Raw genomic sequence first — 13247 nt, forward strand, 5'->3', positions numbered from 1 at the left:
AAATTATGCTGGCTAATTTAATTTTGGCTAGGTCTAGAAATAGTTTAGCCTGATTAGAATTATCAGTGGGCCAATTTCACTCAAACATCATTCTTTTATCTTCACCTTGCATTATGAATCCACATTACCTTTTCGGAGACTGGATTTCTTCTGTGGACAGCTATTTTCACTATGAAAGGAAGTGTGAGTGATATGAAGCAATGTGATTTGAGAACATCTGTATCTGATTGTTTGAAAAAAAAAAGCTTATTATACCATTACTTACAAGATGATAATTTCTTTGTCTGCAGTTCTAAATGGACTATTAATTGTCACCCAAACTATGGTACTGAATGGTATTACTGGTAATTGAAAACACAAGACTTGAGGATTCTTAACTGCACAACTAGACTTACTAAGTAAAACCTTCTCACCAAAAAGTGTCTAAGCTTCTGTAAGCAAACTAAACAAACTATTGAGCCGTAATATAATCAAATAACTCCATCTTCATTGTTAAATAAGATGATGTCTGTTCGTGTTTATAACAGTCTCGTTTCCGGGCACATGTACGTAATACTTTCTTCGAAACCCTGACCTTAAACTTGTCTCTCAATTTCCTTCCAACCTCCTTTCCTATTTTATTCTTTATAGTAGGCGAACAGTAATTTCTTCTTATGTATGTAACAATTGTAGCATCATTAAACTTGTGTATCTCAGAGCAGACTTGTGTGCCTCAGAATATTTGTGGTTGTTTGAATCAGAATTTTCACTGTTAAAATAATAGCAAATTACATTTGGTTCATATTTAAACTTATTGTGTGAAACGTCTGAAGAAGGAAATTAACGTACGATTCTTAACACGTTATCCAATGGATGGCCTTCTACATCCAAACCCTATGAAACATAGGTTGTATAGATTTAATTGAAATAATCTTACAGACTCCTCTGAAGACCTGAGATTAGATGCTTCAGTATCCACCTTTTGGGGGTAACAAACATGATAGCACACCAAGGAAATGAAAACATTCCCCTAAATTTAAAATCACATTAGAAAAACAAATATTTTGTTTTTATTACATAAAAATGTATGCTGTGTTTGTGTGTGTTGTTTGTATAGAGGACATAGCACTGTACACGGTCAAAGGCAAGGATACAGTCAACTGATTTGAGAGGCATCTGTTTTGTGGTATGTTACTGCATTATGATGTAGTGTTTTTTAAAGCGTTCTGTCTTCAACGCTTCTATGAATAGGAGACCCTGAGATGCAGCAGTGTTGCAATGTATAACCAACAAATAACGAATTGCCACTTAAACGTAGTTAAAAGAATTGTTCGGATACAAAACTAATCACAAGATAACTCCTTAATACAATCAGTTGTTATCTCTATTCTGGAAAAGGCTTAAATTACTGACTTTACATCATTGTGTAAGATATGTTACCTTTACTTCAGTGTTCTTAAATCTGGAGTCATTACATTGTAGTAAAGATATCAGGAGTCTTTACATAAATGGTAATGTTTTTTACTTTTAGAAAAGGAGCCTGGCACTTTGGTAATTTTAAGATTGGTTAAATGTGTACAACCATACATATTCACTTAAGTATGTTATGTGTTTAAAAGACCAAGTACATTTAAACTGTGACTCAAAAAAAAAAAAATTAATAACAAAAAAATAATATTAATTAAAAGTATTTATAAACAGTTGTGAAATTTAAATTTTGAGATAACCTGAAAATAAATATAATAAAATTAAATAAACAATGGTAAGTTTACGAGAATTCAAGAGTCTTGTTCGGAGGCACTGCAATTCTAAATATATCTGCTGAAGCAACTAGATGAATCACATCAGTTCAAATAACTCTGTATATATGCATGATTTGTATTTAGGAGAAGTTATATGTGAATTACACGTTCAAGAATGCTGTGCAACCTACTTTTTTCCCTAATGCATGACAAAAGTTTGTCATGCACAATCACACGATTGATATAGTCAGACTGAAGCCACACAAAGGATTCCAGCACCTAAGAAGAGGCCAACCAATATTACCCACCATTTGTTTCTTAGTAAAAGTTCACAAAAATCCTGCAAGACCACCAGGACTTCCCATAGCATCATCGATAGACAGTTTGTTGGAAGATACCTTAAATATGTTGATCACTTAAAACCATTGTGTTATCACTTGCATCATATGGAAGAGCCAGTGTTTTTAAAAAAAAATAAAAAATACTTGATTTACTATGTCAGGTTAACTATTAATTGTTGCTTTCGATGTTTCTTCATTATAAACCAGCATAAAATAACTGGGTGCAAAATTTGTAATGGTCTTGCAGTTTATTTATGCGCAGTATTGAAGGCCAGAAAGGGCTTTTAGACAATTCTGTAGATGTTTTATTAACAGTTTTTGTAATGTCTTGAGGCTTTTTTAACAAATTAAATGAGAATATGTCCCCGCGTTTTTATCACCACTAATTGATGTAAGCCACTTATGGATTTTAAGTCAAATAAGTAATGTTAATTTTTTATTTGTTTTTATGTGCTTCTATGGTTGCTGATAATAACCAAATAAAGTATTTCTGCTACGACTGGATGCTATCACAGCATGAAAACATTTTTTTAAAGATGGTCAGTCCAGTACACAATGCACACTACTTTTCTAATAAAATATTGCCTTGAAAACAACTTATTCACCGTCCAAAATTCCTCATATAGACAGAATTGAGGAATAGAAATGGGCACGAAATTGGCTCTCAACTTGGTAGATTTCCTTTTGGGCTGGTGGGAAGAGAGATTATTATGGAATTGTAATAGCCAAAATACAGACTATATAGCCACTTGCTATTGCAAAATAGATAACTTTTTCTTCATTTGGTCAGATGGCAAATCTATGGCCAGATCAGAAACATTCCACTCCGAATTTACAATTCAGGAGCCATATAGATAAACAGAAGGGATCCTTTCTGGATATGAAATTGGGAGTAATGAAAATGATACAAACTATACTATTCTGTAAGGAAATAGTGTGTTGCATGCATTCTCTGAAATTGAGCAGTTCATAATTGTTAGCGTGCGCACCATTAACAATTTAGCTAACATGCTAACTTTTAAGGATTAAATGCACCTGCAGTACAGAAGCAGAATATGAAAAAGAAAGGCTACACAGAGAATGTGTTAAATATTACAAGCAAAAAAGTTGTTGACTAGCAAAGAAATACATTTCTGGTCCAAAAGAGAGAAGGACATTCCAGAAACCTTTTCAGCTACTAATGCATTCAACATAGAATCACAACATATCAGGGCAATGATTAATAAGCATTGGCGTATTTTACAGTCTGATTAAATCTTGAAAGGAAGTATTCGCGAAAATCTAACAATAACATTTCAGAATCCTGGTTTTAAAATGACAAATTAGTGCATAGTTACCTAAGTATGTCATTGCATCAAACATGGATAATTTAATCTGTAGACTTTATTCCATCTAAGAAATGCAAAGCATGAATTAATGGTGTGGATGGGAAAAGGTAGGTAGAAAAAGTTGGCAGCCTCAGTCAATCAAGAGTAAAATCTAGTTTGACTTTTAGCAAGATTGCTAAAGGTAGAGGTGATGATCAGGTTGTCATCAGCGCACAAGAACATTTCGGATCCAAATTATGTGAATATTCATGCCAGAGGGGTTATGTAGTTATTGAAAAGGGTAGGGCTCAATGATGAGCCTAGGGGTACTCCTCAATCTAGGTGCATTGCTGTAACCTGAAATGGGGGCAAGATAGACAACTTGTGTTCTCCAAGTGAGAAAAGACCAGAGCCAATTAAAAGCCCAGGTACAGGTGCCAAAGCTGTGTACGATTTTGAGGACAATGGCATGGGAAACCGTGTTAACCCACCCTAGTGCAAAATGAGACACAGATCATCAATAGCTTCTAAGAGTGCGGTTTCTATGCTGTGGGATATTCCAAACCCAGAATGCAAAGGATCCAGCAAGGGATTGCTTCCAGGTAGTGAGAATGTTGTTTATTCACAAGTTGTTGGAGGTTGCTGGAGGGTAGCCAAAGAAGATATGCTTGAAGTGTTTTTTGAAAAAATCTCTGAATACTTTAACAGTAAAATGAAATACTGCACTCCTAGACACCCCTTTGCTTTTCCAACAGAGCATACAGCTTCCCAGTATATTCTACAACTCCAAAGGTGCTAACCATTACTAAAATCTGGGTTTGAGACTCTGACACAGTAGATGTTGACATCTTTGAAAAGACCAACAGGCTGTTCATATAAAGAAACAATTAGAATTAGTTCAAGGCACAAGCAACCAGAAATTAATTCGTGCTCAACTCTATGTAGCTTGGCACAGAGCAGCCAGGCTTAACTTTGGGGCAATGTACAAAGTGTTTGTGCAATACTTCAAACAGTAAAAAATTGAAAACCCATACCAGGTTAGCAAAAGAGAGCAAAACTTAATAAGGAAAACAAGACCAAATTGACAAAAATGCAATCCGTGGAATCAGAGTTATGAATTTTTATAGAATAAACTGCAGTATAGTGCATTAAACCATAAAGCACCAATTGGGGCTATGTTGTTACACTGGGAAAAGAATTTGGGTGTGAAAAAAGGGGACTGATGGTGCTCAGGAAGCTAATTGGCCTAAAATATCATTAGGGGTTACCTACACAAGGGAAAACACCCCTCCCTTAAAGGTTCTAAGAAACCCAACTACCGTGATAAAGCATGGGTCAGATACATTCCCAGGTTAGTCCAACTGAAGATTTATCTTCACAGGTTTTGTGCTTAGAGTCTCGATGGTTTTGGATAGGGTCGCAGGGAGAAAGGAGAGAGTCACGGGTAGTGGTCGGTGTGGCTCCAAAGAGCCGGCCGGGCATCGTCGCTGGTCGGACTGGAGCTTTGCATTGGCAGTCCCCCGTTGGCTCACAATGCCACTGCACGACGAGACTGGCTGGCAGCGTCGCACTCTGATTTTCAGAGAAAGCGGCGTGGTTCTGGTGCGAAAAGGCCCATTCACCAACGCAAAGAGTCCAAAAGCTTGATTTCAAGAGGTCAAGAGCCACACCAACAGTCCAAGACCTGAGAGGTGCCTTTGGGGGCCAAGAACTAATTGAAGACGGGCCCAGGAGCTGTTTGGGAGCAATTTGTGTTCCTGACGTTCAGATCAGAAGACTAGCAGATTGAGCCAGCCTTTGAGTCACTCTGGGGTCCTGTGTTCACGAAGAAGTTGCAGGTCCAGTTCTTCTTCCCCAGGCAAGAGCACAGCAGGCAGCAAGTCAACAAAGCAGGGCAGCAGTTTCCTGCTGAGTAACAGTTCAGCAGAATAGCAGTCCTTTTAGCGGCACAGCAGTTCTTATTAGCAGAGTATCCAGTTGTCCAAAAGTGTAATGAAGAGTTAGCATCTGGGGTCTTTTTTAATACACATTTGTGCCTTTTCAATGGGGAGAGTCTTCTGGAGGAATACCTTTGAAGTGCACAGGTGCCCTGCCTTTCCTTCCTTGTCTCCAGACTAACTACAGGAGGTATGTAGCCATTTGTGTGGAGACAGGGCACAGCCTATTCAGGTGTAAGTGAGGCTGGGCCCAGCTCCTCCCTCCCATCCTGCCAGTGTTGGCCCATCCAGTCACACCTAAACTTCCATTGTGTGTGGCTGACTAGCAGCTGCCAAATACAACCATTTATGTGACCAGAAACAGGCTACAGGTGCCACACGGCTAAGACAAGACAATGCAAACTTTCTAAGAGGCATTTTCAGAATTGTAATTTACAATCGGACTTCACCATAAATTGGGATTTTAAATTAGGATTCCAGAGACACCAACCATGATCGTTAATCTCTTCCCATTTGGAAATTACATTTATAAAATGTAATAAAGCACCTCCATTGTTATTCTATGGGAGAGACAGGCCTTGCAGTGTTAAAAAAGTGAATTTATGAAGTTTTGACTACCAGGATATGTAAAACTTTAAAGTACATGTCCTACTTTTTAAATATAGTGCACCCTGCCCTCTGGGCTGTCCAGGGCCTAACCGAGGGATGACTTATATGTAATAAAAAGGAAGGTTTGGGTCTGACAAAAGATTTATTTTGCCAGGTCGAAATGGCAGGTTAAAACTGCACACAGACTCTGCAATGGCAAGCATGATACATATTTAAATGGCTATTCAAGGGAGTGGCACAATCAGTGCTGCAGGCCCGCTAGTAGTATTACGCCCTGGGCACATGTAGAACTCTTTACTAGGAGCATCTAAGTAAATTAAATATGCCATTTGGTTTTAAGACAATGATACCATGTTTGAGCAGAGAGCACAGGCACTTTAGCACTGGTTAGCAGTGCACCGATTCCTAAGGTCAACAAAAATAACTTCAACAAAAATAGGAGAAGGAAGGCAAAAAAGTTTGAGGATGACCCTGCAGAAAGGACCAGGTCCAACAGAAACTAAAAATGCACCATTTCATAATCTGAAGCTACTACTTAGTACACCAGGAAGCAATTGGAGGTAATTTTGATTGTTGTGCTCCACTACGTAAATCTATGTTTTAAGTGATTTATTAATTTATTGACATGGGAATCTCTCAATATTCAAGCCCTTTCGAGGGATGTTTTTGTGACTTCTCCATCACAGTACTAAGAGGATCCTACTGGAAACCTCAACTGTGCTGCTTTCATTCATTATTCGTCTTTCAAAGCTTAAGAAGGAAACCATTGTTGGGAAAGTAAAACAAGGGACCATGTCGCTAAACAACCAGAAATTCCAATAATTTGTACAGTTTCAGATTATAAGCATTAGACAGATTCCCTCCTCGAACAATTGCATATTTTCACTTTCATGTGAACTAACCAAAATGCTGAAGGGAAAGGTCTTATGTGTACCTTCATTTCTAGAAATTAGAAGCCGTTGCAAATTCCTTTGTATTGGGAGTATTGTTGTCCTTTAAAGTTAATTACAATTAAATTCAGTGGTGGGTGGTGCTGTTGAATTAACCTGTTCGCACATCTCCAGACTATGAAAGTAAGGACGTTCTTCATTGTTAAATCTCAAAAGACCGATTGTGGAAAAAAACAATATGTACAGTTCTTTTTGGGTCATCCTACTTCTTATCATTGGTTACATATCTTGTCAATACCTTTTTCTGCATCTTATTTGATGGCTTTTCTTCTACTTTTGTGCATTCCTCTCCTGGAAGATAGCATCTTTACCATCCTTTTGATTGGATGACGTGTATACTTCCACTGCTTACATTGAGAGGTTATTTTTTTCATTTTGCTTAACACTCGTTGGGAGTGTACGTATTCTTGTTGTCTCCCCATCTCACTTGTGTAATGCTTCTTCTTCACAACTCTGTACCGGGACTTTCTGTGTTGTCATCCAATCTCTGAGCTCATCTCATGTTTCATTATCCCCCTCCCTGTTCCACTCAGTAATTGTTTTTAAAATTCCTCTCTCTTCCATTGCTCCTCTACTAACAGACTGCCTGGGGTGCACTTACTTATTCTACCACCTGCCTTCATCTTTTGCTACCTGTTTATTATTTTTTTCTTTTGGTTTGAGGGCCTTTGCCTGCATTTTTCTCCCACTGCTCAACAACATCTCCCAATTTCATTAGTAAAGTAAAGCGGCGAGCCCTAGTGGCTTTGCCTATGTTTTGTTATGAGTTCTCATAGTAATCATATGGCTGTAGTTTATTTTCTTATTCCACTTACGACCTAGTGCAGTGGTTCCAGTCCGGTGGTCCGGGTACCCCTTGGGGTCCGCAAAGCCTCCTCATGGGGTCTGCGACTGCTTAGAAAATGTAATAATTTTAACAGATTAGGTCCCCAGCTTTCAGTAATGACTAAGTGGGGGGGTTCCCGAATTCCAGTAATGATTCACTGGGGTCCCCGGGTTCCAGTATAGATAAAGTGGGGGTCCACAGATGTCAAAAGGTTGGGAACCACTGACCTAGTACATACACATGTGTGGGATACCATTTCTCTATGGTGAGTGAGGGCCTGAACAAACATAAAGGCCCAATAATTATGCTAAAGCTCCTCTGGCATTCTGTGTAGGGGGTCACTTTTTTCATTTTATTTGTGCGATGAGTTTCTGCTTTAGTTGGGCTTACCACAGATAAGTCCTTCCCATGACCAGCATTTTAAAATCAGAACAAATGTGAGCAGTTGTTTTTACCCATGTGGTGTATTTCCGCACAACCTATGACATTCGTTGTGCTTTGCTGATTGCCTTATGATTGCCATATGTGGTCAAATGGTTCTTTTTGTGCCCATGAGTAAAATCTGCTGACCCCAAAGCGTCCCAACATTCCAGTTTCAGGGCAAGTGACTTTATTTTGTATGACATTGTTCTGTCCAGTCTCTAATCGTGGGAATAGCAATGGAGCTATTCCAATGTTAATAGGTTAATGGTATTTGGACGCACTAGAATTGCGAGAGTTTTTAGTATCCATCCATGTGGAGTATCAATCAAGCATTTATTGCAAGTGGTTATTTTGAAAGTGAGTTGTTGACAACAAATGTGATCACAGATGCCCCGAAACGTTCTATAACTCATAAACCCACGAACATTGAAATGTTTTAAAACAAGGATTTTTGTTGTGTTTTAGGTTGGTTTCAAACCCGCAGGAGGCATTCGCAGTGCAAAGGAGGCCCTTGCCTGGCTGTCTCTTATGAAGGAAGAACTAGGAGATGAGTGGCTGCAACCTACACTCTTCCGTCTAGGAGCCAGTACCCTTCTGAGTGATATTGAAAGACAGGTTGGTGATTCTCATAAACTGTAAAAAAAAAAAAAAGAAAAAACTGTCCGCTAAATGGGTCCAGGGCCTTTCCTTTCAGTAGCTCCCATTTTATGTTATTGTTCCAATTATCATATATCTGCATGGACCACAGACTGTCACCAATATTTGCCATTCCCACCAGACTAAATATTGTAGAAAATGGTAATGCATGTACACATTTGGCTTGTAATATAGCAACAAAAACGTCAAAAGCAGTATCAGCCACAATGCTATTTGCAACAATTAAAATATCAATAATGGTAATATTAATTATAGTAAATATAATAATGGTAACTATTAGCATTGCTGGTATTATTATAATTAACTCCTCATCTCCTTCCTCCTCTCTTTCCTTCCCCACTTCTTCGTCCTCTCCCTCCTCGTCTGACTCCCTTCTTTCCCCCATACACCCTTTGCCCTTCTGCAGCCTCCTCCTTTTCTTCTCCCTCCTTTTCCTCCCTTTCCTCCCCTCTGTCTCTCTCCTTTCCTCCTCCTCCCTCTCTCTCCATCTGTCAGAAATCTCACTAAAATAAGACATTGGTAGTTAGCGCAACCCAAAACCATGTCTCCTCATGGTTATCGTTGCATTCTTTTCAGTGAACACAAGGTTTCTCCTGAAAAGTGATTAGGCTGCAGTGGAATTGTCAACACACTTCAAATACGAAAGAATTCCAGTAGGCACTGGGCAGACCAATGGATTGAAAAAAACTGAAAATTATTAAAAATGAAAACATAAAAAATCAAAAAGACAACAATCAAGCCTAAATTATTATTATTTATCCCTGTGATAAAGAGTCCCAATAAAGGATAAAAATTTAGGATTGAATACCGCCAAGATGGACAGAGTTTTAAAAAAATGATGTCGAAGTGAGGAACTCTCTTGAGAAGATAGGATGTTCCCTCGTGGCAAAACAGAGGAACAGTACTTTGCAGACAGTATCTTAGCTGGTTGACTGCACTGGCGTCAAGCCGTTGACGACATTGATGGGATCCGATCCACCATGTTACAAGTACCATAGGATGTAATGTACTTGTAATATGGCAGACGGGATAGCTGTAATTTTTATGATGGAGTATGCCACCTGCCAGACTCTAAACCAGCCCCTAGTCGGCTTGTGTAATATTATTTGGAGAGAGGAGCGAGTGCCACTAAATTATTCAGTACAGTACTGTGGATACAGTTTGGCTGAATTCCACTAGCAGCTACAGCTAGTGATAGTCATTTTATTTCCAAAATGTTCTTCTCAGTTGTCTCGATGTGTGCACCTGTATTGTAACTTAGACTTTCATGCCTATTGTGGCCTAACAATCAGATGAGAAGTAAGCCTACTTCAAAGGCAGAAATGAGTATAAGTAGTGGACCTAAAGCCCCAGACTTTTAGAACACTTCTTGATAAAGAAGAACCTCTGCCAAGGAGAAGAGCTGGATGGGAGGAGTACTGTCCCTTTGCTGTGTGTACTTTGCTGGGTTGACCTGCAGTTGCTGCTTCTGCCTCAAAGAGGACAGAGACTGGAATTTGCTGTGTATCCTGCTTGCAAATTTGCTCCAAGGGCTTGAAGTAGAGCTTGCCTCCGTGTGGAAGTCTCAGGGATATCAAAGACTTCAGGTTCATCTTCTTACAGCACTGGAAACTGTGTTTTGTGTGGCAACAGAAGAAAAACCACCATGACGCCGCTGCAAGCACTGTGACCTGACAACAATGCACAGAGCTGTGCCCCGCTTTGCACAGCAACCCTGGTCTCACCGCCGCCGCCACCTGAATCCTTCACTAAGCTGCTGCTTGCACCGTGACCTGTGGGCCCTGCACTCAGCCTTGCTCACACTGTAGCCTTGGTATCCCTGAAGCTGCCACTCTATGCTGACACCAACGCTTCTGCCTCCACCGTGCCTGAGGGCAACGAACGTGAGGTACCCGAAGCACCGTCCCATTCTACACCAATCCCCGGCAGCGCTATGGACTCCAGCATCCTCAACAGACTCCCCAGCCTGCTCCAAGACCTGTGGGCGCCGCCCGGAGCCCGCCCCATGTCGTACCGCGGACTCGGGCCTACCAACGACAGCGCTTCAGCAACAACAATGACTCTGCCTGCACGGCGACCTGGAGACACCACACGATACACCGCACCGCTTCACACTGAAGTCCAGGTCTCACTGACGCCCCAGGATGCTGTCACCGACCCACTTCCTCCACCGTGACCTGTGGGCATCGCATGTCGAATCGTCCTGCTTCCCACCGCACCCCCTACTCTATCAACGTCAGCAATCCTGACTTCGTCATCAGCCCAGAGTTCAATCTGCAAGCGTGTGACTTCAAGGGCCCGGACCCCTGCACCGACGTCCGGAACACATGCCAGCGACGGCGCACTCCATATCTCATTGCGAGGTCCATCATGCCCTACATTTCCGGGGCATCTGTGATCACATTTGTTGTCTTGATGTGTGCACCTGTATTGTAACTTAGACTTTCATGCCTATTGCGGCCTAACAATCAGATGATGGAAGAAGTGAGTGAGTCCAATATGTCCATGTCTGCTTGTAGCATTGTTCAAAGAGAGTCTACGCTCCACTGCAAGAAGGCCCATCTGAGACTTCTGGTAGTTAAACACCATCATGGAAGAGGCCAGCTAGTGGTGTATAAAAATAAGTGTATGCCTGTACTCAGATATCACTTGGTCTTTAATGCCACAGAAATGTGTCACTTGTCCGAATGAATTTTATGGTCCAGAGGTCCTGAGACTCAGACCCCAGGCTCAATAAAGAGGGAGATCTTTTCAGAAGCACCTGTCCGCCTCACTAATTGAGGTGTCAAGGTATAAATTGATGACCAACAGAAGCTGAAAGTGATCATACACATTTCAGACGGGCCAGTTCAGTAAACATCCTTGTAATTTAAAAATGTTTTGATGTGTGGAGAATAGACGTAATCCTGTTCAAATGCTTCGCATTTTTTTTTCAAACCACACCCTTGGACATCAGGAACCTGAGGATCCATCAACGAAGAGCCACCAAATTAAGACAGTCACAAAGCCCTATCACTGGCACAAAAATATTTGCACTAGATATAGTTTGAATGTTTATCACTAAAATGTGTAGTTTTAAAGCACTTGTTTTATCTTAAACAGTATTATGCAGCAGCTTGGTATATGCAGTTCAATACAGTTGTAAAATAATGACATTTATAGTGCTTTCTGTCACAGACTGGGGCACTGTAGCACTATAAACAAGTCACTTTTCCTCACTGCACCAATCAGGATTTGACTCTGTGACTCTATGGTCACACACAACGTCTGCAGTGATCACATTAACCAGCTGAGGTTTCATAAGGTAAACAAGTATATTTCCCTTTGATTAGTTTAACTTGCATTTATTTTTCATTTGAGGTGTGTCCATGTTTTTACATGCACTTGCCCAAACATGAAAAAACAATAAAATGTTGAATTGTTTCTTCTTTTTATCCATGTGTTATACCTGGCTTCTTTTGGCGTGTTTCCCCTGTCTTTTTTCCTTCTGACCTCCTGTTTGTATGGTATGCTGGATATTGTTTTTGCTGGTTTGGGGTCTCTGCACACTTTACCATTGCTGATCAGTGACAAAGTGCAACTGCTCCGTGTGTCTATTGTATTGGTGACTGGGTCATCCATGATTGGAATATTTGATTTACTAGTAAGTCCCTAGTAAAGCGCACTATGTGTGCCCAGGGCCTGTAAATCAAATACTACTTGTGGGCCTGTAACACTGATTGTGCCACCTACATGAGTAGCCCTGTAAACATGTCCCAGACCTGCCACTGCAATGTCTGTTTGTGCAGTCTTGCATTGTACATTTCGACCTGGCAAGTGCACCCACTTGCCAGGCCCAAACCTTCCCTTTTACTACATAAAGCCACCCCTAAAGTAGGCTCTAGGTACCCCCATGGTCAGGGTGCAGTGTATTTAAGAGGTAGGACATGTACTGGTGTGTTTTAAATGTCCTGATAGTGAAATACAGCCAAATTCAGTGTTCCCGATTGCAAGGCCTATCTCTCCCATAGGTTAACATGGGGTCTGCCTTTAAGTATCTTTTAAGTGCAGTTTCCCATTGGGAGCAGGTAGAGATATGGAGTTTGGGGTCTCTGAGCTCACAATTTAAAAATACATATTTTAGTAGAGTTGGTTTTCAGATTGTCCGTTTGAAAAATGCCACTTTTAGAAATTGGACATTTTCTTGCTTAACCACTCTGTGCCTCTGCCTGCCTGTGGAATCCGCGTCTGTTGGGCTGTTTGTGAATTTCCTCTAGACAGTGACACAAAGGGAGCTGAGGTGTGTCCTACATATCCTGATGAGTCTTCCTGGGTTAGAGTGGGGAGGGAGGACCTGACATCTGCAACTGAAAGGACTGTGCCTGTCCTTACACAATGCAGTCTCCAACCCCCTGTTGTGTGTCTGGGGCCAGGCCAGGACAAGGCAGGATCTTGTGAACAACAGGGACTTTCCTTTTGAAGTAAGCCTACTTCAAA

General features: G+C 40.7%; 1 protein-coding gene across 1 annotated transcript in view; it reads left to right on the forward strand.

Moving 5' to 3' along the window:
• DERA (deoxyribose-phosphate aldolase) overlaps positions 1 to 13247 on the forward strand; it is a 332278-nt gene that overhangs the window by 301310 nt on the left and 17721 nt on the right. Inside the window, exon 8 of the mRNA XM_069228473.1 lies at positions 8580 to 8729. Within this exon, the coding sequence (XP_069084574.1) occupies positions 8580 to 8729 (150 nt within the window). The remainder of the gene's footprint in view (positions 1 to 8579; positions 8730 to 13247) is intronic.

Source organism: Pleurodeles waltl, chromosome 4_1, assembly GCF_031143425.1.
Source record: "Pleurodeles waltl isolate 20211129_DDA chromosome 4_1, aPleWal1.hap1.20221129, whole genome shotgun sequence".
NCBI classification, from domain to species: domain Eukaryota; kingdom Metazoa; phylum Chordata; class Amphibia; order Caudata; family Salamandridae; genus Pleurodeles; species Pleurodeles waltl.